The sequence below is a fragment of the Festucalex cinctus genome, chromosome 11, assembly GCF_051991245.1.
Source record: "Festucalex cinctus isolate MCC-2025b chromosome 11, RoL_Fcin_1.0, whole genome shotgun sequence".
Lineage (NCBI taxonomy): Eukaryota > Metazoa > Chordata > Actinopteri > Syngnathiformes > Syngnathidae > Festucalex > Festucalex cinctus.
Genome location: NC_135421.1, coordinates 24,441,424 through 24,467,680, shown reverse-complemented (window position 1 = coordinate 24,467,680; position 26,257 = coordinate 24,441,424). Strand labels below are relative to the sequence as shown.

The following is a 26,257-nucleotide window of genomic DNA, read 5'->3' as shown; positions in this document are numbered from 1 at the left end:
ATATCTGTGACAAAAGGCAAAAACAAACTATAACTTCAGTCACTGTCACAAAGCACTAAAGATGGCACGCATGTACATGTGCAGGCTGTGAAAGGCGAAACAAACTCCCAGTGGTGCGAAAACATCCAAACGTTGTCCTATTGATGTCCCCCCCCCACAAACCCCACCCGGTTCGACTCTTGTCAGAGGTCAACCCCAAACAGCATGCGGTGGAATCAGGCGTTACTGTGGATGTCACATTGATGCATTACAAGGCCCCGCAGGTCACGTCTCTGTAAACATACATTATCAAAACCCATAGAAGATGCAGCGCGTTGACCTCCCCCGTAGTTTACAGTGCACGTTGAGGGGGGGAAAGGGGGGGTCAGGCGGTGGCAGCGGAGCAACTTTGGCGCTGCAATGACTTTTCTGCTTGCAAATGAAGAGGGTCAAGCAATCAAGACTGGTCGGGCGCCGTGTCAACACCATTATGTTACGCTGTCTGAAATGATCAATGAGCGAAAGTAAAATGATCACAAGGTAAAATTGGCCAGCTAATGAAAACGGACCGTTTAAACATTGGCGGTGAGGATCCGAAACAGGGCAGCAATTTGTAAAGCCTGACACACATACGGAATACACAAGAGTTGATGTAATCACGGCTATTTACATGCTCTACCTTTTTCTATTCCCCATTTCATGCTTTTCTTAGAATATGGAGTCAATTACTGTCTCGCTAGCTACTAGCGTCACTCACACTGTGGCTGTGTTCGGAATGATTCATCAACAAACTGGTGGACTTTCCGCAATGAATATTAAACACATTATATAAACATTGTTTTAAGAAACAAAGCACTGTATTTTCATACTGTGATGAGTTGCTCGACAAGTGAATGGGCGTCTCGATTCTGTGGTATCAATATTCAGAATTATTTTTAAAGAACAAACTCATGAAATAGAAAAGACTGAAAATAATTTGGTGAAGGTGTGTCATCTAATTAGCATCACAGGTGTCTTCAAACTTTGAACAGCATCACAAATGGTTAAATAGTGGTGGCAACCAGTATTATAACAAATGCATAATACACAAAGGTTTTCACAAGTGAGGTGCTTATAATAGTCATTTTTCACAGGGCCAGTAAATAAGTGAATTTTGAAAACACTGATAAACACATAGGCTGCATACATTCTCAAAAGTTTATTTTAATATTATTTACACTTAAACCCACACATTCACAGCAAATACATTCATTCACTTGAGTGAAAACAGTTAAAGGGATTGTCAAAATGTAAATAGGCCACATCAAAAATACTCAAGAGGAAGCCATCTAAAATGTAAAAGGCACATCCAGCAGGTGCACAGTACCAACGTTAAGCTACCTTCCCTGTCTGTAGAAATAAATACATATTGCAAGCGCTTCCTATTGTATGTCACATGTAAACATGTTGGTTGCACCACTTTGCTACACAGTACCCGCAGTCAACAACAGGTTAAGGCACAGCAGTAAACGGACCTTATAAATAAAAACGTGTTTCATTAACAGTTTCCTGTTAAGATGAGGTCAAATACAAATGTAAACAAGTACAATGCAGCTTTGACCCAACTTGACAGTATCAGACAGGACTCTGTTATGAAAGCAGGCTGGTGAGGAGCTTCTTACCTACCAGATTCGAGTGCCAAACAATTCATCACTACTATAAAAATGCTTGCCAAAGCAAAGAGCTGAGTACATTGAAAAGCACAGTATGACATGGTGGTTACTGCGCTGCTCCAAAGTACGGCCAATTTCATTTCATCAAAGTTCCAGATGATGTGAAATGTGCTTTCATTACTCCACCTCCATGGCAGACAAATCCTGCTCGCCGTCAGATTTATCAGAGGGCTCGTCTTGTGACTCGGGAGTGCTTTGGTGGTCAGACTCAGGACTGGACCCAGGGGGAGTTGGGGGGGTTGCATGTGGCGTGTCCTCTGGTAACAAAACATCTATGTTTTAATATTTATACAAACATATTGTATGTATTTTCAGCACAGATAAGACTTCAATTTTGGCTTGTTTAATGGGCTTGTTCTCTCTCCCACACCACAACTCTTCAACTGTCATGTCGATTAAAGGCTAAAAAACTACACAAAAAAGCACTTCGTCAGTACTTAACTAGAAGCTGCTATGTAATTACATAAAATATACATTTAAAAAATAATAATAATCATACTGACCATCCAAAAAGAGGCGGAGATTGTGTTTTTTCCAAATTGCAAGATGATCAAATTAATCAACAACTGTTAATAATCGAGTAATCGATTGGAGCTATTTTTTTTTTTTTTATTCAAAATTGTCCAAATCCTCTGATTTCAGCATATCAACAGTAATTGTTCATTGATTTCTGTAGTCCGTCATGAAAGAAGACTAATTATCTTCTGTGATTAATCAAAATAAGACCTTTGCAAACATTTGTTTTTACTTTGGAAAACAATGACTGTAACATAGTACATCAATCCACCTTTTTGAAATCACTATATCGAATATTATGTACGACATAAACACCAATCACTGGTCAATAAACAGTAATCAGGGGAATAAATGATTTTGTAATGCACTTTCATGCAAAATTAAAATGAATCCGATTAATTCTAAAAATTCTATAAATATTCGATAGCAATTTGAATGTGATTTATTATTCAGCCCAACCCAAGACTTTGGTCTAAGTATTATATATGAATTCTGTCATCACCTTTAACAGGTCGTGGGGTGTCTGGGTCAGCGCTGGCCGGTGACGAGGGTGCCTCAGAAGCCATCTTGCGCTCACCGGTGACCTCGGGGAGTCTGGGTGCTTGAGGTCTGGTCTTTCTGGCAGGGTTGAGGAAATAACAATATGCGCAACGGAAGGCTGAAACACAAATAAAACAACACGTGAATGTCATCTCACAACAAACAGACCTACATGAATATGAGCCAATTTAGTTTTTTTTTTTACAGGCCTAAGATGCATAAACACACAAGATTGATGCGCAGCATTGGTTTGCATATTCAATCTTGGTGTGAATTTGCTCACAGGGGTCGGCGGCGGTGGCGGCGTTTAAAAGCCACATGATATACTGTGCTGCCAAATGCTAGAGGGCAAATGGAGGCGCATGCATTTGAGGGAGACTGACGAAGAGCTGAGTGCTCTTACCGACGTATTCAAATTCTTCTTTTAACGCCATGCCATTGTGGGACAAACACTGCTGGCATATGAGAGCGAATCTGAGAGAGGGTGAAAAAAAAAAACACTATGAATGAACACGACAAATTTACAATTTACATTTAACACAAGAAGAATACAATCATCGAAAGAGTATATATATTATAATAGATTCATAGCATTTACCTGTTTTGTGGGCCATCTCCAACAAGGTACTCGATAACTCTGTCCATAGTCCCCCTGTTCCTCGGCAGTACTGGTCTGGCCAGGGGCGGGCCTGGCGGGTGCATCCCTTTTCAAACAAAAACAACATTTATGCTGTTGTGAAGATCAAACATCATGAGCCGGCCACTTAGGAAACAAGAAGAAACTGAGGTACATTTCATAAAAATCTTTGCCATTAACGACTCGCATCTCCCTTGCAAAGCACGTCCAGATCCCCCGCGGTGTCGGAGAGTAGTAATTAATATAATCTAACATCAAGAGCAATCATAGGAAGATGACTGGTCATTTCAGTGAGACTTGGCACCGTCTCAGTACCCTGCTGGTTATTAATTCGTCGGCATATGGAAACTCTGCGGCGACTGTGTGTATCAAATTGCTTTTCACTTTCAATTTTCTGCAGAAGCAGGTGATATCAAGTCGTGTAAACCATTTGTGAGGTGCTGCCAATGCCAAAGGCAATTTTGCCAAGAAGACATTTACTGAGATTCCACCACCATTGCCCAGAGAACAAAACGGCGCTCCGGCTAATTAATCATAGTTAATGTAATCCTGCTTCGTGCATTGCTCACAGTTGGCATTCCACATGGCAATTACGGCTCGCGGCTTCCTCTAGGAGCACATTTCCTTTACTGTTTGCACCCATTTGCTTCTTCTATTGAGTGTTCATAGTCCAGAAATAATTTATATTGAATAGTTTAGTGCCTCTGTATGGATACACAGATGTCTCCCACACAGGACAACTGTTCTATGGAAAGTTTGTCTATTTCATTTTGAAAAGAGACAGCACTTTCTACACACAAAAGCACATTTAAATACTTGTTAAAAATAAATCAAAATCTCAATTCATGCCTAGGGATGTAACGATATCCAAATATCACGATATGATATCACGATATCTGTGATGTCATCTTCAGTTGACAGCAAGTGGCAAAATGGCCGCCCCGACATGGATCAAAATGGCTGGATTTTGGCCTCGTAACTCTTATTCCACAAATGTAATATTAATCAGAATGTCATGTTTAGACTAGTGAGGTCACATATAACATTGTTAATAAATTTTTAAGGTGGACTTCCTCCTTATAGGGATACTTGATTCATTGAATAATTTTCAGCAGTGAAAATTTAATATTTTGTTCAGAATTAATTTGATAACTAAATTATTTTTCATGTACAATTAATACCTTTAAAAAAGTATTTTATCTACTTGCTCTCGAATGATGATGACGACATCACCTGTGCTGAGGAAGTAGGTAACGACCAATCATGGCTCACTTGTTTTCTGGGTTTGGTCAGTAAACTGAGCCATGATTGGTCGTTACCCACTTCCTCAGCACAGGTGATGTCATCATCAGTCAACAGCAAGTAGAAAAAATACTTTTTAAAAGTACTAATTGTACATGAAAAATAATGAAGTTACCACATTAATTATACACAAAATATTCAGTGCTGAAAATGGCTCAATGAGTCAAGTATCGCTTGAAGTAACTAACACAGTTTCATCTACATTGTAGTCCATGCTTTAGATTAAAGACAGTACTGTAGAGAGCCTGAGCAACTGGGGAGAGAAAACCAGGAAGAGTAAATCACTCCTTAATCGGCCACATTATGATGTGGTCCCCCTGTGTGCAGGTAACTCACCAAATCCTGGAGCAGGTGTTCCAGGGGTCACAGGCTTCCTCATCAAGCTCTCCTGAGCAGCCACGGCCGACAGGCCCCTCTCTGGGGGTCCTCCCGGAGCGGAGTGGGAAGCTCGTCCGGGATAGGTGGGCCCGCCGGAAAGAGGAGGGCGGCCCACTACGCCGCTCGCAGGATTCGCCGCCACCGGGGTTTTCGGGATGACATTGCGCTGGCGAAGCTCTAACGAAAAGGAGAAGCTCCAGGTGAGGTGTGGTAAAGGAGGAAAGCACAGCACAGAGAAGCCAGTTGTACTACCTTGGCCTGGTTTTGGCGTCACCTGGGGTCCGAGTGGCGTTGATTCAAGTTCCTTTGTGTAAAAGATGAAATAAAAAAACAAAAATAGTAGGGCGAACTTTCTACTTTCCTAAAAACAAAAAACACTGCTCACCATTCTCCGCTTGGAATCAGGATCAAATCTTTCCAGAATCATTTTTGCATTTTTATACGTCTCTGTTTCCATAACTTCTTCAAGCTGTAATGAGAGTTGCATAGTGAAAAATACTGTATACTCATTTAATGATCATCTAATATCTAATTATCTGGCTGTAATAAACTACACCTACCATGACATTAGAAGTGACAGAAAGTGCATATCTTCATTTACAGTACGTAAATCCCAAACATTTCTACATGTTTACATGTAATGTGATGAATAATTACATTCACTACTTCGATAATGGAGATGGTGAAAATCCATCAGCCCTAATTATTGAAAGTTATTAGACCCGACAGAGGATGACAAGTCATTTCTCAGATTTATTTTGCTGCGGCGCTACATGCTATTAATTACTGTGACATTAGCGGAGTACTTTACTGGGTTAAGTCTTCACACCTATCCAATGCCGTCTGCACAGAACCTTGATTAACAAATACAAAGTACTGATAGGATCGATAAGAGCAATAATGATAGGTTCCGACATGAGAAGTTGTTCATGTCATTCAAGAGCACTGTGGTTTTAAATAGGGATGTAACGATAACGGCAATATCGTAACATCGCGATATTAAAACTGCCATAATATATCGTCGTCGTCATGTCACGGTATTAAAAGTAGCACATCTGTGAAAAAAAGTATGGTTGGTTTCCATTTGTGCAGTTTTAGCACCCTCTTGTGGCTAGTTTTTTTACTGCAGTTTAATTTTTACAAGGCATGTTTTGGCCCTTAAACGTGGTATCGTATCGTGATGTTTGGATATCATTACATCCCTAATTTTAAAAGTTCATGTATTTGACAAGGCCAAAAGAAAACTTTTGTGATTTCATAAATATGTTTGCAGTACTTCCACCACATTAGTGTTTTTATTTTTAGAAAGCTAGCACAACAATAACCATGTACAATCTATAACTTACTATTTTCTTCTTTTCTACTTTAAGAGTCTCCAGCTTTTCATCTGAAAGGGAAAAAAAAAAATCAATGTCAGTCAAATGTCAATTAATATTGCATTGATCAATCAATGAAAGTCTCATACTATTCTTTTCAGTTCTTCGTAAATATATTACTATCAGTAGTTTTCGAAGCAACCACACTCTAAAAAGGGAAAGAACAAATAGGAAGGTGTTAATGGCTAGGTCATGGCGCCGTTTCATGTCGAGCTTACTGTACTTACAATAAAGGAAATATGACAAAGGGTAGAGCGAGAATAAAGCGTCCCATGAACCGTTCCGGGAGGTACCAGCAATACACTACGACGCAGGTGATCAGGTAGAGCAGAGCAGAGTACAAAAGCAGTCGGCCAACCCAAATCTTCAGCTGCCGTTGGTATTTTTCACCATGTTCCTCATAAAGCTGAATGTCCTGAAAGAACGCAATGCTGACATTGAATCAAAATTCACAGCATGAGTTCTTTCCTGAAAGCTTGAATGTTTTGCAAGGTGGGATTAATTCTCATTTATCTTTGTTGACTGAACAGCATAAATGAAGTAACGTGTCAATCGCATTAGTTTCATTGCCAAAGCCAAGCTCACTTTTTGACATTGTGTGATTAGATAACTACCGCAGCCACTGCAGTCTTTTATAGACGGGTACAGTATCAATTGTACACCTCTTCAAAGTATTGGTTACCCAATCCACAAATAGCGAATGAGGTCAATGTACCCCACTCTCCGCTCTAACATGCGCGTCTATCACTCCACAACTGCATTACATCCTCACAATCTGGAATAGTAACAGAATGATGTCATGTAAGAATGGACAAAAAAAAATAAAAAAATAACTAAATAATCTTTAGCAGCAGGAGATAGGATGTTTTTCTAAGGATGTTTTGCTACTACTTGACCTGAGAAGTGTCAAGTGCTCCAAGGAGAGTGGGCTGAAAATAGCCCGCAAGCTTAACTGTAGCGGCGCACTAAAGCCCTGTCAGTCCTCAAATGAGGAAGTGTTTTAGGTACACAAGGATTCATTTTGACTACATGTCTATTACTGATTTGAGCTTTGTTTTGACAGCACCTTAAAGCTTTGCAATTGTCATGAAAACTGTCACACCTGATGGCCTGCCTCATCCGCGCATGGGTCCCACAGAGCCAATTAGACGATACACTAAATCTTAAAGTATTTTATCTATCAGCGTGTGGAAAATAAATAATGCAGAGCATACAATTAAGAAGCAAAGTGTTCCTTTTTTAACCATACCTTATCAATTCCCTCTAAAATCTCCACAGTGGAAGGTTTGGCCTGCAAGGAAGGACAAAAAAAAAAGAATAACAGTGAGTAAACATTGAACTTCCTGTTTTATATCCTTATTTCTGCATGTGATTTACACATCATGCCTGTGTCAAAGACACAAAACTACACTTGCACTGTCATTTTTGAGGGCTTATGTAAGTTGTAGTTTGTTCACTGGTATATTAGTGCAATGTATGCATGCATGTTTCTAATACAGTATCTGGCCTAACGTGTAGCTACAGAATGAGAATTTTGTTCAAGTTGAACTACTGCCTTTGTAAAAGCACAACTGTTGCGACTGCACAGTTGCATCAAATGGTGTGACCAGTGACTATATATGTACATAACTTAAAAACAAAACAAACACACACCTTCCACCGAGAGATGACAGCCCCCATAGTGGTGAAAGGAGATTGTAGCCTCCTCGTCAATGTTTTCACTGACGTCTTCCACCTGTAGACAAAAAAAAACGTCAATGTTTCACTCAAGTTGTCAAACTGCAAGACATGGGGACACTTAAGGTAAGCCTGTCACTCCAGCTGATTATTTTCTAACTTCTTGACGCCTCAAAATAGTCTAGTCAAGTGCTATAGATACACCGTTGTACTGTAGTAGCGAAAAAAGTACACGGACCTTTTCAACGGCAGCCACCGGCTAGTTGATTGCTAACTATACGACGCGACTAGCATCGCTAAGAAGTGGACACCGTGAGGTGTTTTAGACACGACATGAATTCACAATATTGCTACCTCAGTTGTAAATCTCCAATGATGCGCCAACAATGCTTTAAAATAACTTTCATCCACTTTTCCAAACAAGCGTTAGCCGTGCGAGCTAACCTTGGTTAGCGAGCGAGCCAACGCTAACATAACGTGTTGCATTCACGTTTACGCTTTGAAAGCTAGTTAACATATTGGAATGGAAGTTGAACATGTAGCAGCCAGGTAGAGTAATGATTATACATACCTTAGGTGGATCCGACTGGTTCCGTGGCTTGAACTGACTGTCTGCTGCTGTCCTCGTCTCCTGGTTTAGATGGTGTCAAATTTAGGGGGTGTGTCCCATTCTGTTGCGATTATTTCAAAGTCACGAGCCAGGAAGGACTTTTCTGATGGACTAAACGCAACCACAAGCCCTGACAGCCTAAATTGTATTCCATAAAATTGTTTATTCCAAACAGTCTAATCTCTTCATTTTGTAGCATTTCTCTTGGTTGTTACATATATATGCATGTTGGATTTTTTATTTTTTTTTGGTCCAACTTGTTTCAGCCTTTGTGTGTTGCCATGTCAATCTAATCTGCCAGAATTAGTAGTGCTGGCTGATATAATTTAAATGGTAGCAATGGGATTCTTTTCTTTAACCAAGCCAAGTTCAAATTCATTTTCAACTAGGCCAGAGCAAAGCTGTAGAAAACAAAAGACGTGTTTGGATTCTCATTTTTGCTTAGGTACATTGCTTTCCTATCTGAGCGAGATTAAGCAGAACAGAAGTAATTGGAGGGTTCGACTTGTAAAAATGTTTATGAAAAATGCCTCGATACATAAAGGTTACCCTGGACCAACCTTTACGAAAGGTAACTTAACTTTATTTTTTTCATAAAGCACTTTAAAAACAGTAACTGCATACAAATGTATTTTAAGACTCGTTTTATAAATGGACACAGGGGGGGCTTACCTTACTTAGCTTTTGTTTGTTAGTGCTGTATATTTTTATTATTATTGTATTTTCTGTTTTTTTTTATTTATTTTTTTTTTTTTTTGATTGTGTCATATTTATGGCCTATATGTTTACACTATTTATTATATTGGGCCCAATTATTACTGTATGGGCAAAGCACTTAAATTCAACTTTTAAAAAATGCATTTTAACAGATTCCATGCAATACTTTAGTTTGTTCAACGTAGTGTGACACTGTGATAAATACGGCGTTTGAAGTATCCATTAGTCTTTATTTGAATGTACCGTGTATTTGATCTGACAGTGTGCATTGAGAATATACCACATCTGTTACATGTGATGAGACACTACATAGGGTTTTTTTAACCTAAAAAAAAAAGATGTTTTGAATTGCCTGTTCAAATAAGTTTTTTTGCAAATCCCCAAGCATGCACCAACATAATATATATATAAAAAAACAACCTGAAAACCTAAAGCAAAAATCTCATCTCAGGAATATTAATTTGTTGCACCGTCATTACCATATGCAGAGCAAAGAACCTCTGGAAGAATTAATCGTTAACCCAATAAAAGCAATTTCCAAAGATAATTGAGAACACGTTTCAATACATATGCATGAAAAAAAAAATCCTGTATACAACACGCTCACAGGCTCCAGTAATTGATTGAGGGGATGACCCGTTATATTAAATGTTATTTGAGAACCATCAAAACGCACAAAATTGCAATTTGCCCAGCTTGTATCAGAATTAAAAGCCCATTCATCATGATTATGACTTGATAAGCTAATTTAACCATTTCGCTCCGTCTTAATGAGCTATAGTTGAATTAATGCCATGTAATATATGAAGGTAACATTTGAACAGAGGCAATGATTTGAGACAAACAGAGCAGAAACCACTTTGGAAGCGTAATGGCGGCATAAATCTCATTAAGCTCTCGTCTTCCTAAAACGTTTGGGGAGCATTTTACAGCATTAAATGAGATCTTATAGGTGTTGGAAGCTACCTGATGGTCTGAGGCTCCGTGTAACAGCTGCGGTGTGTGATGCAAATGCTCCAAATGGGAGGAAAATACTATAGGCCTTCATTGGCTTTGGCTGTAATAATAAGGAACAATACAACTAAATTGGTCCTCATTCACCATCTGTATTTATGAACTCATTTGTTTTTAAGTCCCATTTAAACCATTTTGAAGAATAATCTACCAATGGTATGTTTTCTTAACAGCAAAAGACTTGCCGTTCGTGCAACCTGCGCACTTCCTGACTTTATGGTCTGTCTTCCACAGTCTTGTGTCCTTCACGAGAGAATAGGACATTTGACCTTGCTGGATAAAACCAGTCAGAGGAAGCTTAAACTTTACAAGGAAGTGGATCTACTAATACAGGTACAAACAGTTCTGCAATTTAAGTTTTTTTCACAGGTCCAAATACATGTTTCTTAAGACAGAATAGACTGCGTAAAAATACTAAAGTGGTGCCCTGACGATTGCTATTACTTAGTTGCATTTTGTGCTAGCATTAAGTTTATGGCAAAGTTAGTAGTTTTGTAAACTTCAATTGAAGTGATAATAAACATCTTAAGTCTCTTTTTTTTTTTTTTCTACCAAACTGCTGCTTGTTTTGAAGTGGGCTGAACTGAATTCATTGCCACTGTTTAGCATTCTTATGTCATTTTTTTTTTTTTTGCTCACAAGTCAAGGCAAAAAAAAAAAATAAAAAATCGAGCCACAGCTCATATCTTAACTATCAAAATATCCATCCATCCATTTTCTTGACCGCTTATTCCTCACAAGGGTCGCGGGGGGTGCTGTAGCCTATCCCAGGATTAGGGGGTTAAACCCAAGCTGCTGGGTCAAAACGATGAACCCAATCTGGGGTAAATATTATTCAATTTGCTCAAAATAAATAGCTATATAATCGAGTGTGTTTGGAAAACAACCTAGCATGTTTTAGCATGTAATTAATGAAGAACGAATATGATCTGGTGCGGCACTGCCCCTTCTGCCTTTAAATGCAGCTGCTCCACTTTGCGGCTGGTCTTCCACAAGTGTAAAAAAATAAAAAAATAAAAAAATGGTGATCCGGGTCATGGCACCAATTGAAAAATCTGGTAAACTTCTATATTGGCCTTTATATCTTTAATGCTTGCAATACTGCTAGAAGACTATATTCTGAACTATTTAACGAATGCCAGAAAGATCGAGACATGGCCTTGGAGCCCTTTTCCGACAGATGCGGAAGAAGGTCTAATCTGTCCAATTATGGTCTTGGTCACCCCCCACACTATAGCCCATGTGACAATGTATCAGCGTTGCCAGGTGGGAAATATGATTATCATACCATAGACTCAGAATTATCGTATTTTGATGGAAATTATCGTACACCCCTCATAATAACCAAAATACACTGATTCACGACAGTCAAATGTAGTCGTTCTTGTGTTTAAAAGCGCTCACCGCTTCACAGGCACTCAAGGCTTCGTTGCGGGTTAACATCACTGATCTGTATATATTACTGGATAGGTGGTTTGAGTCTTATAAGTCTAAATTTATACATAAGAAACCATCCTTTATTGATTTTTTTGTGTACATGAGAAATTATTTTTTGTCATTGTCTGGTTGTCTGTGTCCAAAAGGTGTAAAAACATATAACTATTGCAAACTTTATCATCTATTTATATGATTTTCTATTATCCTATTCACTTTTCTTTCAATTATTCTATTGACTCTTTTGTTTAACTTTTAAATGTTTTAACTTCCCTGGCGTGTTCTATGTTCTAATTGTTTATACTGTATACAATGATTGTATTCAACTTTCCCCCATAATTTGTACGTTGATTGCGTAAGTAAATAAAGAATTATGGAAAAAAAGGAAAAAAAAAAAAGTCTTGCGCGGTTTCCTGTTTGGGGGCGTCTCCTGGGGGCGGGCACTTACCATTCAGCCAATCAATGCATGGACGTCTCTCGTTACTCATGCTCAGCAAAGCACGATTGGCTGATATTATGTCACATGATAACAGATGCCTTCAGGGTTCGCAAAAAAAACCTCTGGCAGTTTCAGTTTTACCGGAACTAATCCAAAATGGTCAAATTAACGTATTTGCCATTTCTTAGGATTTTGGTCACACATCGTACAGAGGGTGAAATTATCGTACAAATACGATAATTATCGTACACCTGGCAACACTATAACTCAACTATAGCTCTTAGCAGGACTAGCAGGTGTGAACTTCTATTCCGGAAATGGAACGAAAACATATTTGTGAGTTTAGCCACAATAACAGCGAGCTGCCACTTGCTCATGTACTGTAATCGCTTCTGTTCGCCATGCACCGTTGTGGTTCCACCTTCAACGTGTTTTGGCCCCACTTGCTCCCTGTAGTTTACCCTCCGCTCCATACCTCCTCCCCCCCTTTTCTCTTTTTTTGTCCTCCCGCAGCAGCTGTCACCCCGCATTACTCGCAGTCAGCTAAATGAAACATTATTCTAAACATATGCATCGTAATCAGTCCGGTCACACTTACAAGAACACGCGTTAATAAGGCAATCAATCACGGTGGAACAAGCGAGTTGTGCAGTAACAGCTCATAAACAGTGTGTAATGAAGAATTGGAGGTGAGCGTGACACGGCGCTGATCAGATAATCAATGTCAAAGACGCGATGAATGTCAGTAAGCGCACTTTTCTATAAAATCCCTCAATTTACAACAAGCCGTCCAATTACCCTGCAAATACAAGCAATTAAGTGGCGCTCTGATTGGACAGTAGGGGCCCGCGTCATCGATCCTCGCGTTTCTATCCCGCGGCTGCGGTGTGGACATTTAATTTGGTTTTTCTATTAGCACCCAAATAAAGCAGAATATAGCAGAATATTAAACAAGCCAGAGATTTATCCCCGTGTCAAAAAAACATTCAGTGAAGGTGACAGCCACTCGACGACGACGACGATGACTCTTCTCGGTGGATGCAAAACTAATGGCGTTATTGTGGCCAGCGTTGCCCCCCCCCCCCCCCCCTCCATTTTCCTTTCACGCCCACCATCTATCTCAATGCGAGGCTTGCTTTTAAAAGCGCCAGGAAACACGGCGATACATCACGCCCATGTTCGCGGCCCCCTAATCCTGCTTCTTTAATGGGCACGTTCAAAAAAAAAAAGCAACTTATCTTCAAGTCCCCGGGGGCCATTCTGGCGCACGTTGCGCGTATATTTGAACCCAGCGCAATTAACGACAGGATCAGCCAGTATCATTTAGAGGTAATGTACAAATAATGGTAAATGATAGGGCTGGAGTGACCCCTCATCTAAGCCCCTCCCTGTCCCAAAATTTGCATGCATTTTTAATTAACTGTGTCGCCACATGCAAATAAATCGAGAGTAAATAAAAAGATGGAATGTGTGAAGATTTTCTATTTATTTTTTTCCCCCCAAGAACAAACACGATCAATAAATAACAGGATTTACATTTCATATTGCACATTTTTTCCCCCCCAAGTTAAAATATTTAAATCCATCGATATTTTAAATACAGCGATAGTTATACAGACCAGAGAAGGTCAAAAGGTCAATATTATTTTCATTCATGTCAGTGCTCGTTAAAAAAAATCATTGAGTGTAAAAAAAAAATTAAAAAAATCTGCAGATTTTAGGGGGCGATTGGTGCGGTTGGCTCATCAATATCCAGTGTTTTCAACAACAACATTCAGAAAGTCACACAAAATTAAACAAACAAAAACTACATCCACATTTATGAAGCATTTCCCCTTCCCAATAAAATAGTCCACAATTTACAATTCAGATGTTTTAAAATGAACATATCGATGATGTCCCATATAAGGAACGAATAAAATAGCACAGCAGACAATTTTGTCAGAACGTGGCTTTGTATATGTGAGCTGAGGATTTCTCGGCCTCGACTGTTGAATCAGTTGGTTTTTTTTTTTTTTTTATCGAGATAACAAAAATAAACATAAAATAAAATTGTGGTCTTCCTCTTCGTTGTATTTTTTGGCCATCATATTTCGCAAGCCTTCACCAGTGACTCATTAAGCATATATACAGACTTTCCTTTGTCTTCGCCTTGCCTCTTTTGTATGTCTAATGACTTCCCTGCGCGGGTTGTTAGGACTTGACAGCGGGTCTCAAAACGAGCAAGTTGCCTCGCAGCCGCCCATTGAAAAAAGCAGTTCCATCCAGGGTGCATGATTGGCAATTTTTGTCATCATGCTCGCATTATTAAGAGAAGAAATGACAAGGAAGAGGGCGATGCAAAATGATGCGCGCCTGCAAGCTGATTAGTGGTGTTGGGGGGGGGGGGGGGGGGGGGGGGGGGGGGGGGGGGGGGGGGTCCCCGCAGAGGAAGAGGTGGCTGCTGCAAACATGCTGCAGGATGCCAAACTGCTCCGATGCTGTCTTTTGTGCATGGCGAGAAAATATGAAAATATGGGCTGCACAACCAGGAAACGAGCGCTGCATGTGGTTAAAAAAAATAAATATGGTAGGAGCGAGTAAACATTTTGGAATGTTGAGGAAATGAAGAAAAGCACAGCAGAAATTCGTCAGCAATTATTAGGCTCCACTTGGTGAGATGAAAAATTGAAATTGGCGACGATGATTTTGAAGCTTATAAATGAAAAAGGTCAGCAATGGTGATGGCCTAAAGACATTTTTTTTTTGTCATTTGTTGTCGCTTTAACTCAAAATATATTTAATTAACAACTGAAATTGACCTTAAAATGTGATGATAATTCACATTTGGTAGCATTTTGAGAATTTGAGAAAAAGGATGACAAAATGATTGTGGCTTAAAGACACAATTTGCATGTTATTAAGCATTTTAATTTATAATATATTGGCCTTAAAATGCTAAATATCTCACAGTTAAGAGAATTATTCTCAGGAAAAAAATGGTCAACGTGATAATGGCTTTAAAGACGATTTGTATCTTTTTTTTTTATATATAAAAATGAAACAAAACTGGACATTGTGCAAGGTGCAGTCAAATTTTACAAATTGGCAAGTTGAGGCTGAAAGATTTTTAAATAATTGCTTTTGTGCTTTTCAGACGTCCATTAACATTTAAAAGACCAAATTAAAGTTTCACTATTGTGCTATAGGTGACAAGACGATTTTGAGAATTGCTGAAATGTAAATAAATAATTCATTTTAATATCGAAAATAATGAAACGTGTAAAAGTGACTCACAACTGTTGACATTTTGTCACCTGCAAACAAACGAACAACAACAACAAAAAACAGAAACTGCATGGTCAACAATGGCTGACACAATCTGTTGAAGTTTTGTAAGGTTTCACAAAAAAAAAAAAAAAATTGGATTGTTTTTTTTTTGGGGGGGGGTGAGATGCAGACAACTGAGGCATGCAGAAACAGTCATGTGTGTGTTAGTGAGAGAGTCAGACAGACAGACAAACAGACAGAGAATGTATGTTTGTTTTCTTTTCAGGTTTCAACCCAGAAGTTTGTTTAAATGGTTTAAATGGCTGCCATTGGGCCAATACAAAGTGCATTTTTTAACGACTTCCAGCTTTAATCAATCACTTTCAAAACGATTAACTGGAAAAAAAAGAGCCTGCATTTTGTTTATGGGGAGAAAAAAAGCTGGCAAAAATGCAAAAGTCATCATGACTGCAAGTCAAGCTTTGTGAGGGTTCATTTAAAAATATCAGATGTTTTGACAAATGTTCAGAATGTTTTTTTTTAAGGCTTGCATATTAAAATGAATGGTAATTGGTTGATATTGGTCTATTAGAGAAATGCTTTTTAACGATTTCCGGGATAAATCAATCATATTTGTATATATAGGCATATTTTTAAAAATTATTTATTATCATTATTTGTTGACAATATTATATTGACAGTGTGACGTGTTGTGTCTTTTAAGTCTCTGCATGCTTCAAAATTCAAAATTAGGCCTGGCACTTCATTTGCTTTTGCATGATGGGGAGATTTTTAAAATGTGTATTTTACAAAAGTGACTCTACAATTATTGTAATTGGCTGACATTTGTCTTTCAGCGTTTTAACGAGCTCCACTTTCAATAAATAGCTTCATATAAACTTTAAAAAAAAAAAAAAAGGAGCGAGAGACAATGTGTGAAAATAAATCTTACGATAAGGAAAAAAAATGCGCACAATTAATTGACGGCTGTTTTGTTTACAGTTATCTGTTGAGTGTCGTCTCCTCTCGTTGGTCCGGCGAGGGCACGGAGGTCTTGCTCAGCACAGCCGCCGAGTAGGGCAAAAATCCACTCTCGGACCTCTGTCCGGAGGCCGTGCAGGTGAAGTCGGCGCCGGCGGCCCTGGAGCCCAGCGCGCCGGCCGCCTGGCTGCTGTGGCAGCTGAGACATGAGCAGGGCGCGCCGGCCGACGGAGCGCCGACAGCCGCCGCCGCAGCCGCCGCCGCCGCAGCCGCGGACGCCGCCGCGGAGCTGTTGAGGCCCGCCGGCGACTGATAGAGTCCCGGGTGGCGGAAGCTGCACAGGAGCTCCGGACGGGAGTAAGGGTGAGAGAGGGCGCGGAAGGTGTCGAGAGGTCGGATGGAGGTGGCGAAGGGCGAGGAGGCGGCCCCCGAGGCGGCCGCGGCGGCCGCGGCGGCCGTCACGCCGACGTGCGGGTAGTAGTGCAGGGGCATGTGCGAGTGGAACGGGTACGGGAGGCTCCCGGTGGCCGCCGCGTGGGTCATCATGTAGGTGTAGAAGCTGGGATCCGCCGGGTGGGGCCACGACATGGCCAAACGCTGACGCTTGTCCTTCATGCGCCTGTTTTGGAACCACACCTGCGAGTAAGGGACAACAAATGAGTTAAATTAAGTGAATTAAATTGTCTTTTTTTAATTTATTTTTTTAAATAAAGCACTTTCAAGTAAAATCATAGCCTTCATTATTCGTTGACAAAAAATATTTTATATAGTTTTTTGCAAAAAATAAAATTGAATAGCACAGGAACCACCAAAATATTGCTAATTATTATTATTTTTTAATTCATGATGAATTGATTGTATGCATCAATCCTGCAAAATATATTTAAAAAAAATAACAATTACAATTACCAGGAACAGCACGTGCAACAAGAACCAACCAAAACATACATTTCATTTTATTTTTACATTTGAATTTATTATTAAGGCAAAAAAATAAATTACCACACACAAAACCATTATTATTATTATTATTATTATTATTATTATACTTTATGTTTAAATTCACGATGAATTGACTAGTCGTGAAAAAAATGCAACCAGGTTGAAGCAAAATTATTATTTTGTTACTATTTGTGAAATCATCTACAATTAACTATTCCAAAAATGAAAAAAAAAGTTCAGAATGTAGTTATTTAATACATTAAGAAATTGCACCAAAAATAGTTATTAGGTACAAATTAATTTAAGAAAATATTAATTGCAGCAATTTGTGCACCACGTGCTTTTCTTTACCTTGATGGTAGTTTCAGGCAGATTGAGGGCAGCGGCCAGTTCGCATCTTCTCGGCCTGGAGACGTAATTTTCCCGGTAAAATTCCTTCTCCAGCCGGCCGATTTGCTCCCTGGTGAAGGCTGTGCGGTACCTCCTGACTTGATCGGCGTTGGAGTTGTTGTTGGACGACCCCGTGGAGTTTCCGTTCATACCGGATAGAGAACTCGAACTTGTGTTGGACGAACCGGAATCTGAATAACCTGGAAATATTTTTTTTTATTTAAAAAAAAAAAATTACATTGTTGATTTGGATATTCACAATAAGGCTGCACAATATTTAAAAATGTTTTTTTTTCAATAGATAATTATTATTATTATTTTTTATTAAGGTACACATTAAATATCGTAATAATATGGATACCGAAATATTCAACATCAATATCGCACATCGCAAGTTTTCATTAATAATAATAATAATAATAATAATAATAATAATAATAATAATAATAATAATAATAATAATAATAATAATAATAATAATAATAATAATAATAATAATAATACCTTTGTTGTTCTCCTTGTGCTGGCTCGGCGAGCGATGCGTGGGGCAGCCCACTTCCACATCACTGTTGATGTCCGATTCCTGGGACACTTCCGAGTAAATGCTCATTTTCTTCCGGCTCTCCGACGACGAAATGTCGGCCGCGGGGCTGTGCTCGCTGCCCTGGTGTGACCCGAAGAGGCTGTCGATCTCGAACTTGCCTTTACTCGGCATGTCGGCGAGGCTCCCGTGCAGGGAAGCGGACGTGATTCTCGGGCTGAGGCGACCCCCGTGCTGGGAGTTCTCCAGGGCCTCCAGCACGGAATTGCCGGCCGAATCCGCGAGCCTCTTGGCGGCCACCGGACTGTGCAGCCCTCTCTCCATCAGTATCATCTCCTTTCTTATCCTCTCCATCATCAAGGCGTGCGGGGATGAAGGGGAGGAGGAGGAAGAGGAGGAGGAGGAGGAAGAAGAAAAGTGGTCCTGCTTGGGGCTGGATGCGGGAGCTGAATCCGCATGCAAGTGTCTCTTGCGATGTCTCTAAAGCTTTTTATAAGCAACACGCAATAAATGGAAGAAATGGAGGCGAGCGCGCTCAAAATGTGCCTGGCATCCTCCCCTGCACGCCGGCAATATGTCATTCATCCAAAATGGGGTGGGTGGTAAAAAAACAAAAACGCTCTGCTGGCTGACGCGGCTCCAATGATCATTTATTGTAACAGGTTTATAAGCAAATAAATAGGAGAGGGCTGTCAGTTGATGATGGAGGCGGCCTTCGGTCAGACGAATAATATCCAAGAGGAGAGCAAGGAGAGGAGTGAGCGAGGAGTGAGGAGCTCTTTGGCTTTTTGGCCTCCCGGCAGGCTCACATTGACAGTCTGATTAATAAAATGAGCGCTGCAACATTTCCCTCTTCATTTAGGAATATTATTATGCTTTGATTCTCTATTGTTTCCCTCCCCTCGCCGCTCGGTCGGCCCTCCCCTCCTCTTGCGAGCCTTTATTGCTTGCCCCCCCCTTAGTTTATTTAGCTTCATTTTTGGGACCGTGCCAGATTCTTGCAACTGAATTTTAATGCTAATTTCGTTTCTGTTTTTTTCTTTTTACTTTCTTATATGTTGACAACGTGAGGTATAGTTATTGCATTTTTTTTTAACAACAAAGCAGCTAAAATATTCCAATCCTCAAAGCTCTATTCATGCTAATTTTCATAAATTGGATATTTAAAATGTCCCTCCATTATCCTGCGGTGGCATCCTACATTATTTACATAGTTGCCTTATAAGAGAGTATCAAATGCATGCATTACTGCCAAGGAAAGCACTTTTGTTTCTCCGAAAGACTGGAAAGGCATCATCACAGTATCCCCTCATCGTCCTCTGGCGCCCCCTTCAGGTTATTTCCGTGACCATACTGAAATGAATGGAAATGCCATTGATTCGTTCGTTTTTTTTATTTTTCGTGACAATTTCATCAGAAATGGGCTGTCTTTAACTTTGGAGGAGGCAAGAATTTTTCATCCGCACTTCCCAACTAGATGTATGACAAAATGCCAATTTAAAAGGACATAATATGTCCATGTGTGTTTTTTATTTTTTTTTATTGAGACAACGTGCATAAGATTATCTTGATATATTTTAATGCTGAAATACATATATAAAAGAAGAAAGAAAGCCATTAACATTAGTAACTACTATTGTTTTTGGAGGGCACATGTATAGTAACTGTATATGTACTTCAAAGGAACTGTCAACGGTTCAAGTGAAAGAAAAAAAAAAGGCTTGTTTGTGTACTTTTGAAATCAATGGCTAATAGATGCATACTCGGCATATAGATTTGCTTTTGAATTCGACAAATTCTGTTTGTTTGTTTGTCTATTTATTTATTTATTTATTTATTTATTTACTTATGTACCTCATTTGGTTTTAATGCCGCTTTCCACCGTGATCCACGCTCCCTTCTTTTAGTAGCCTACAGTCTTAGGGTTGGAGGTGCTTAGTAAGCAATGTCTGCCATCTAGTGGTGAACACGCTTACTAAAACGTAAAAACTGCTCAGCTATCGTTTTTTTTTTTTCCCTTCCCAAAAATCATCATCATCTCTGATTGTGGATGCAGGTTGCCAGTCCTCCATCTCTGCTTTAAAGCAATGGTTCTCCTAGTTTGCGTGCATTGGCCACAAGGGGGAAGTATTTAATATAAACGTAGATATACTTTCATGGTGAAATGGGAAGAATCCACAAGAAACCCGAGGCCATCTTAGATAAATTGATACAAAGTGGAAAGTGGTTGCATTTACGTCATTCTTGTTATTGTCTCTTTTGACTTTTTATTTGAGTTTGTTATATGTTTTCATCCACAATTCTACACTGATAATTTTGTCAAAATATCTCATCTAGAAGATTTGTCCCACTTTTTAATGTGTTAATGAATGTGTGAAGTCTTTTGGTCGACGATCGTCGTTAAAATGTGTATTCTGTGGCTTCCAAACCGGTTTCAGGGTCCTCAATGTTGTTGGGGTCTTCTCAATTCTTGCTCAAGGAGCCAGATTCGAACCATCAAGTCAATAGTCAACCGTACTACTCTAATTATCTTTCAATGTAAATGAATTGCCTACAAAAATGTTACTATTGTGCTAAAGTGTTGTGACTGTCTATTGTCAATGTGCGTTTAAGTTTTTACTGCAGTGAGCCAAGCAAGCGAGAACATCTATGGACTCATCCCCATCTAGTGGCCATCACGAGAACTGCCAGCTTTCAACATCCTTCCTCACGTGACCCTAGTTGGAACGTGGAGCAACTTCTGGTGTCTGCATTCACATTGCCAAATGTTTTCACGAGAAGATTCGGTGTCATCAAAAACTCTGTGGAAGAGTTCATTGTACTTTTTACTTCTAACTAGTTGAATCGGTACTTTGACTTTTCCCAGTCTGAGCAGCAGGGTGTGTAAGGGGTGGGGCTGGCTATCCATCTGAGGGAGGGGAGGGTGTCATGGTTCTCCACTGGATGCCAAGCACGCCTGAGATGGACTAACACAAAGTGGAAAGTATGCTGTGGTCTGACAAGACACATTCCACATTCCACATTGTTTTTGGAAATTATGGGTGCGCGTCTTTCGAGCCAAAGATGGAAAAGAGCGTCCCGACTGTTAGCATGCGCAAAGGTCAAAAGACAGCATCTGTGATGGTGGTGTGAGGTTGAGTTGCTGTGATGAGAAACAGTTCTAAATTACACTTAGGACGTTTTTTTTGTTTTGTTTTTTTGCCACTGCGGTGACGTTTTTTTTTTTTTTTTTAATAATATTACACTTTTTATTATTGCTTTCTGCCAGCGCTTCTGTGCCCCTGTTTACTTGCGTTAGCTCACCATCTAGTGGACATTTGTTGCAATTACAGCTTCCATCCCAAGACAGCGGCCTGAAGTGTCTTAATGGCTTCAACAAATGGTCCCAAGTTACAATTAGTAATCCCAAATGGAACACTGTTCTTGTTGTTGATGTTTCAATCAAGAGTTAAAATATGCTCGACTAGGTTAGCTAGCTAGCTAGCTAGCTAGCTAGCTAGATAGATAGATAGATAGATAGATAGATAGATAGATAGATAGATAGATAGATAGATAGATAGATAGATAGATAGATAGATAGATAGATAGACAGACAGACAGACAGACAGACAGACAGACGTCACTATAGTCGCGGCCATTATTCAGCTTTCTTCTGGATTGACTATTAAAAGTGTGAATTAGTAGCACCTTTAATGGAATAGAGTTGAGGGGATACTAAAGTGTTATTAATATGCACAGTAGCGATTTCAGCGTGTACTGTGCGGAATGCAAATGAATGGCGGCGAGAGAATTGCCGGCTGCCTGTTGGTTGTTAATAAAGTGCTGACAGTTCAGGTTTGGCGCCAGTTAGCGGATTGTGTTAGCGGGAGCGCGGGAAGGCTTCCTCTTCGTTCTTTGCATGCAGTTGCACAGTACGTATATGCACTACATTTTCTTCGTCTCCTATACATAAACACTTGATAAGGTGCAAAAGGGCGCATGTGCAAAAAAAAAAAAAAAAAAAAAAAAAAACGGATGGAAAACTGCTTTATTGTAGCGTTTTCTTTACTGTCAAAATTTACCAGTTTTCACAGTAATTAAGAGTAATATTTGACAGTAATTTATTGTAATTAACGTCCCCTGTAATATCCCAATAAACACCAGCATAAACTACAGCATCCTTTGAGTTGACTGCATTTAACTGTGATTTTACAGTAAAATCCCGCAATAAAGAAAACCCTTTTATATCACAACAAAGGTCTGGAGTACATTCACGATAAATTGCTGTAATCCTTACTGTGAAAGTAATGCAAAACTTATCCAATATATTAATGTAAATTCACAGTAAAAAAAAAAATGTTTACAGTTTTTTTTTAATATTCATGATCATGTGATACTGATACATAATGTATAAAATATATTAATTTTAAAACGGTTTTCCTGCACCCGTTTTACTTCGATTGATCTGAATCCCTGATTTAAAAACCTAAAACTTCCTGTACTTGGTACTGCATATGCACGTATTAATTGGCCATGTATATACAACATAAAAACTCAAAATTGACCGAGATTCTAATTGTTCATTTTGACCCAACTTTCTGGGTTGGTTTTTTTAAGCAACCCATTTTATTTATTTATTTATTTATTTATTTATTTATTTATTTATTTATTTATTTATTTATTTATTTATTTATTTATTTATTTATTTATTTATTTTAATAAAGAAACCTGCAAAATGTGGTTGTGTTAAATCAAACTTTGGGTTGTTGGGGGAAAAAAAACAAACTTTTGTGTTGTTTTGTTTCGAATTCTGACCAAAATTGGGCTATTTTTGACCCAGCAGTTTTAAGAGTGTAAAGCATTCGAAGGTTAACATTGACACGACTCATTTTTACTATCATAAGGTGTTGTGTAAGTTTTTTTTTTTTTTTTTTTTTTAAGAAAGTAGGCCTATACACTTCAAAAAATACTTGACATAAAAAAAATTGTGGTTCGTTTTTGGCGACGAATGTACGCGGGTAGTTTAGCACATATTATATGTAGTGTATACATATACTGTATATACTATATATTTATTTATATTCAACCAAAACAATGGTTCTATATCATTAATATAGGCCCAATGAACTCGGTGCTATATGTAACTTTATAAGAATGGTTCATGAAAGAACACCAATGGTGTTCAATGGTGCAGCAAAATGGAACCCTTTTCTGTTCCCTCCCATACCAATAGTCATGTTTGTTTGTTTTAATAAAATAAATTATTGAATCGGGACTATGCGATTCGGACCAATTCAAGAACTGATTTTTTTTTTTTTTCCAAAAGGGCCGGAACAATACTAGAGCTGACATAGAGAGAAATAAAAGAAATTATATTTTGTTTTGTTTCTAATGTTTCTTCTTATTAATCAGAGCAGGTCGAAACAAGCAAATATTGCGCAATTGTATTTACTACTAGGTGCATGGAAATACAATTTTAGAAAGTATATCTCGAAATTTCTACAATTGTAACGGGACATCTTGCAAGAGAAATAAATAAATAACGCGCATTAAAAATGATCTCAGGCCTTCGTTTTGCAACAAAATAAATAAAAATACCCCCATCAAATAATTAACTTGGCGTAATTGGTTAAATTATTTTTGACTCATTGTCACAATATCATATATGCTAGTCATTTTTTTATTTTATTTTTTTTAATGGTTGTTGTTACAGTCACAGTAATTCAGGCCAACGTAATCCGCAACAGATGAATTGAGGCATTGTTTGTTGAATTCGTTGTTTTTTTTTTCTTCTTCTTCTTCATTTCGAAAACGTTAAAACAACTAATATGTGAACGTTACTCACCAGTTTACTGATTTCTGAGCGAATAAAGAGTGACAGTGACGGTTAAAAACGTGGACGTGGATTTCACTACTTTTGCCTTTATAGCGTGTAACCGGCGTGAATCACATTTACATGCGTCACCTTTGTAAGGTTATCCCTTTAAAAAAGTTTCAACTTTGCTTTTTGTAAACCTTTGAAGGCCCCTTTCAACACAAACGCAACACACTCAAGTCTGTAAAACGTCTCTGTAAAGCAATCCTATTAAAACCACAATAAAAATTAATTTTGATGAATTTGCATGTTTTTTGTTCCATCTTCAGTCTGACATGTGAACTTATCGTGCCAATCAGGACATTTGAAAAGTCTCCCACTTTTTTTGTGTGTGTGTGTGTTTGTGTGTGCGTGTGTGTGTCTGTGTTGCAGACAGACGTGCGGAGCAGCAGAGAACTTGAACGAGAGAAGCAGCATGCATGCAGCACAGGCAGCAAGTTTATTACCAAGGACAATAGTGCAGGGGAGAGTTTCCTTAACAGGAAGCGACATTGCACTGAAGCTCTTCACACAAAGAGCCGTAAAACAACACAACACAACACTTCGTCACGTGGTTTAAAGAATTCACGTTCATTAAAAAAAAAAAGGAACGTTTACAGATTTCAAGATGTTTTCTGTGCAGCATATAACCGAAATGGCATGTTCTATAAAATATTTGCAAAAAAAAAAAAAAAAAAAAGCTCCGCCCATTTAAGTCCAAATATGTGCTAAAATTCTTTTATTTTGTCAAAACATCAAAATGCAGTTTTGTTTTCAGGAAAAGTCGTTTTTCGTGTCAAGGTTGAGACGTTCGTTGAGTCGCATCAGCTTAAAAGAAAAACAGCGCATGCATCTGTTTTTCTTATTAACCTCTTTTTTTCCTCGTTTCTTGGCACTATAAAGACTTTTATGGCTTCAAGTGCAGGATGTTGATGGAAAACGCAATCGTGTTTTTTTTTGTTTTTTTGTTTAGCTTTGCATACTTGCATTTTTTTTTAATGCACGAACGAATTAGGAATGAAAAATTATGATTTGTATGCGTTTTATTTTCCCCTCGTTTCGTGACCGCGAACGCAACACTCAGTGTCGACATATTTGTTTTTGTTTTCTTGCTGATTTGAGGACAGGCGTGAAAATTAAGCTTATTTTCTCCACTGAATTCCTTCCAGAATATGATCAACCAAGTCCAGTGTGTCCGAATTGAACAAAAAAGAGCAAAATGTGCGTTCCTCGTGTGGGACAAACCAAAATGTTTTTTATTTTTATTTTCTAAATTATTCGTTCTTCGTGGTCGTGCGTCATGAAAGTAGCCAATAAAAGCTCGTGACAAGTTCCAATAAAGCCGGAAGCGTATTGCTGCAAAATAACCTCATTGTTGGCGACCCTCAAACAACAACATGAGATGAATTGTCAATAAAGGTTGTCCTAAGATGCCACAAATATAACGAGGTCGACGCTCTGAATAATAATAATAATAAAAACATTCCTGGAATTTCTGTAACGTTCCAATTGCTCGGGCGTGGGTTGAAGCATTTTACGGTCTTTTAATTTCCAAGATGCAATTAGTGGACTAAATATGAACATATTAGTCTTTAATGCGCATTCTGTATTTGATCACAAGCAGTGTAAAAGTCGTTTAGGTGGCTGAAATGCTAATGACCTTGAATAATGAACGTATTTCCGTTTTAGTTCCCTTTAGCTTTAACATTGCAAGTTAGTTTGCTGAGAGATTCGCATGGTTATTATGGGTGAAAATGTATGGAGGGTTTGGAGTTATTTTTGTAACATTATTGAAGGCTATAATTTTAAAAAGACCTTCATAATTAAATCAATATACATTTATACACACACCAGAGTATATACATAACACGTGTCCATTTTTCCAAACCGCTTATTATACTCATATATATTTTATAAAACCACGTGTCGCACTTAGCGAATTTTCTTTGTGCATAATTAAACTTCAAAAGTTCACGTTAAAAACAGGAAA

The 26,257-nt window shown here is 38.7% G+C and overlaps 2 protein-coding genes across 2 annotated transcripts; both read right to left on the bottom strand.

The window, feature by feature from the left end:
- Positions 1-1,162: 1,162 nt before the first annotated feature.
- On the bottom strand, positions 1,163-8,826 carry lnpa (limb and neural patterns a). Its single transcript, XM_077537419.1, has 13 exons — positions 8,689-8,826; positions 8,094-8,175; positions 7,690-7,731; positions 6,668-6,855; positions 6,530-6,588; positions 6,411-6,451; positions 5,450-5,533; positions 5,317-5,368; positions 5,023-5,241; positions 3,346-3,451; positions 3,151-3,221; positions 2,710-2,865; positions 1,163-1,948 (listed from the first exon to the last, which is right to left on the bottom strand). Exons 2-13 carry the CDS (start codon positions 8,118-8,120, stop codon positions 1,809-1,811), a joined length of 1,185 nt encoding a protein of 394 aa, XP_077393545.1. The 5' UTR covers positions 8,121-8,175; positions 8,689-8,826; the 3' UTR covers positions 1,163-1,808.
- A 6,291-nt stretch (positions 8,827-15,117) lies between these two features.
- On the bottom strand, positions 15,118-19,291 carry evx2 (even-skipped homeobox 2). Its single transcript, XM_077537418.1, has 3 exons — positions 18,398-19,291; positions 17,855-18,093; positions 15,118-17,197 (listed from the first exon to the last, which is right to left on the bottom strand). The coding sequence occupies exons 1-3, from the start codon at positions 18,789-18,791 to the stop codon at positions 16,583-16,585; spliced, it is 1,248 nt and encodes a 415-aa protein (XP_077393544.1). The 5' UTR covers positions 18,792-19,291; the 3' UTR covers positions 15,118-16,582.
- Positions 19,292-26,257: the final 6,966 nt, after the last annotated feature.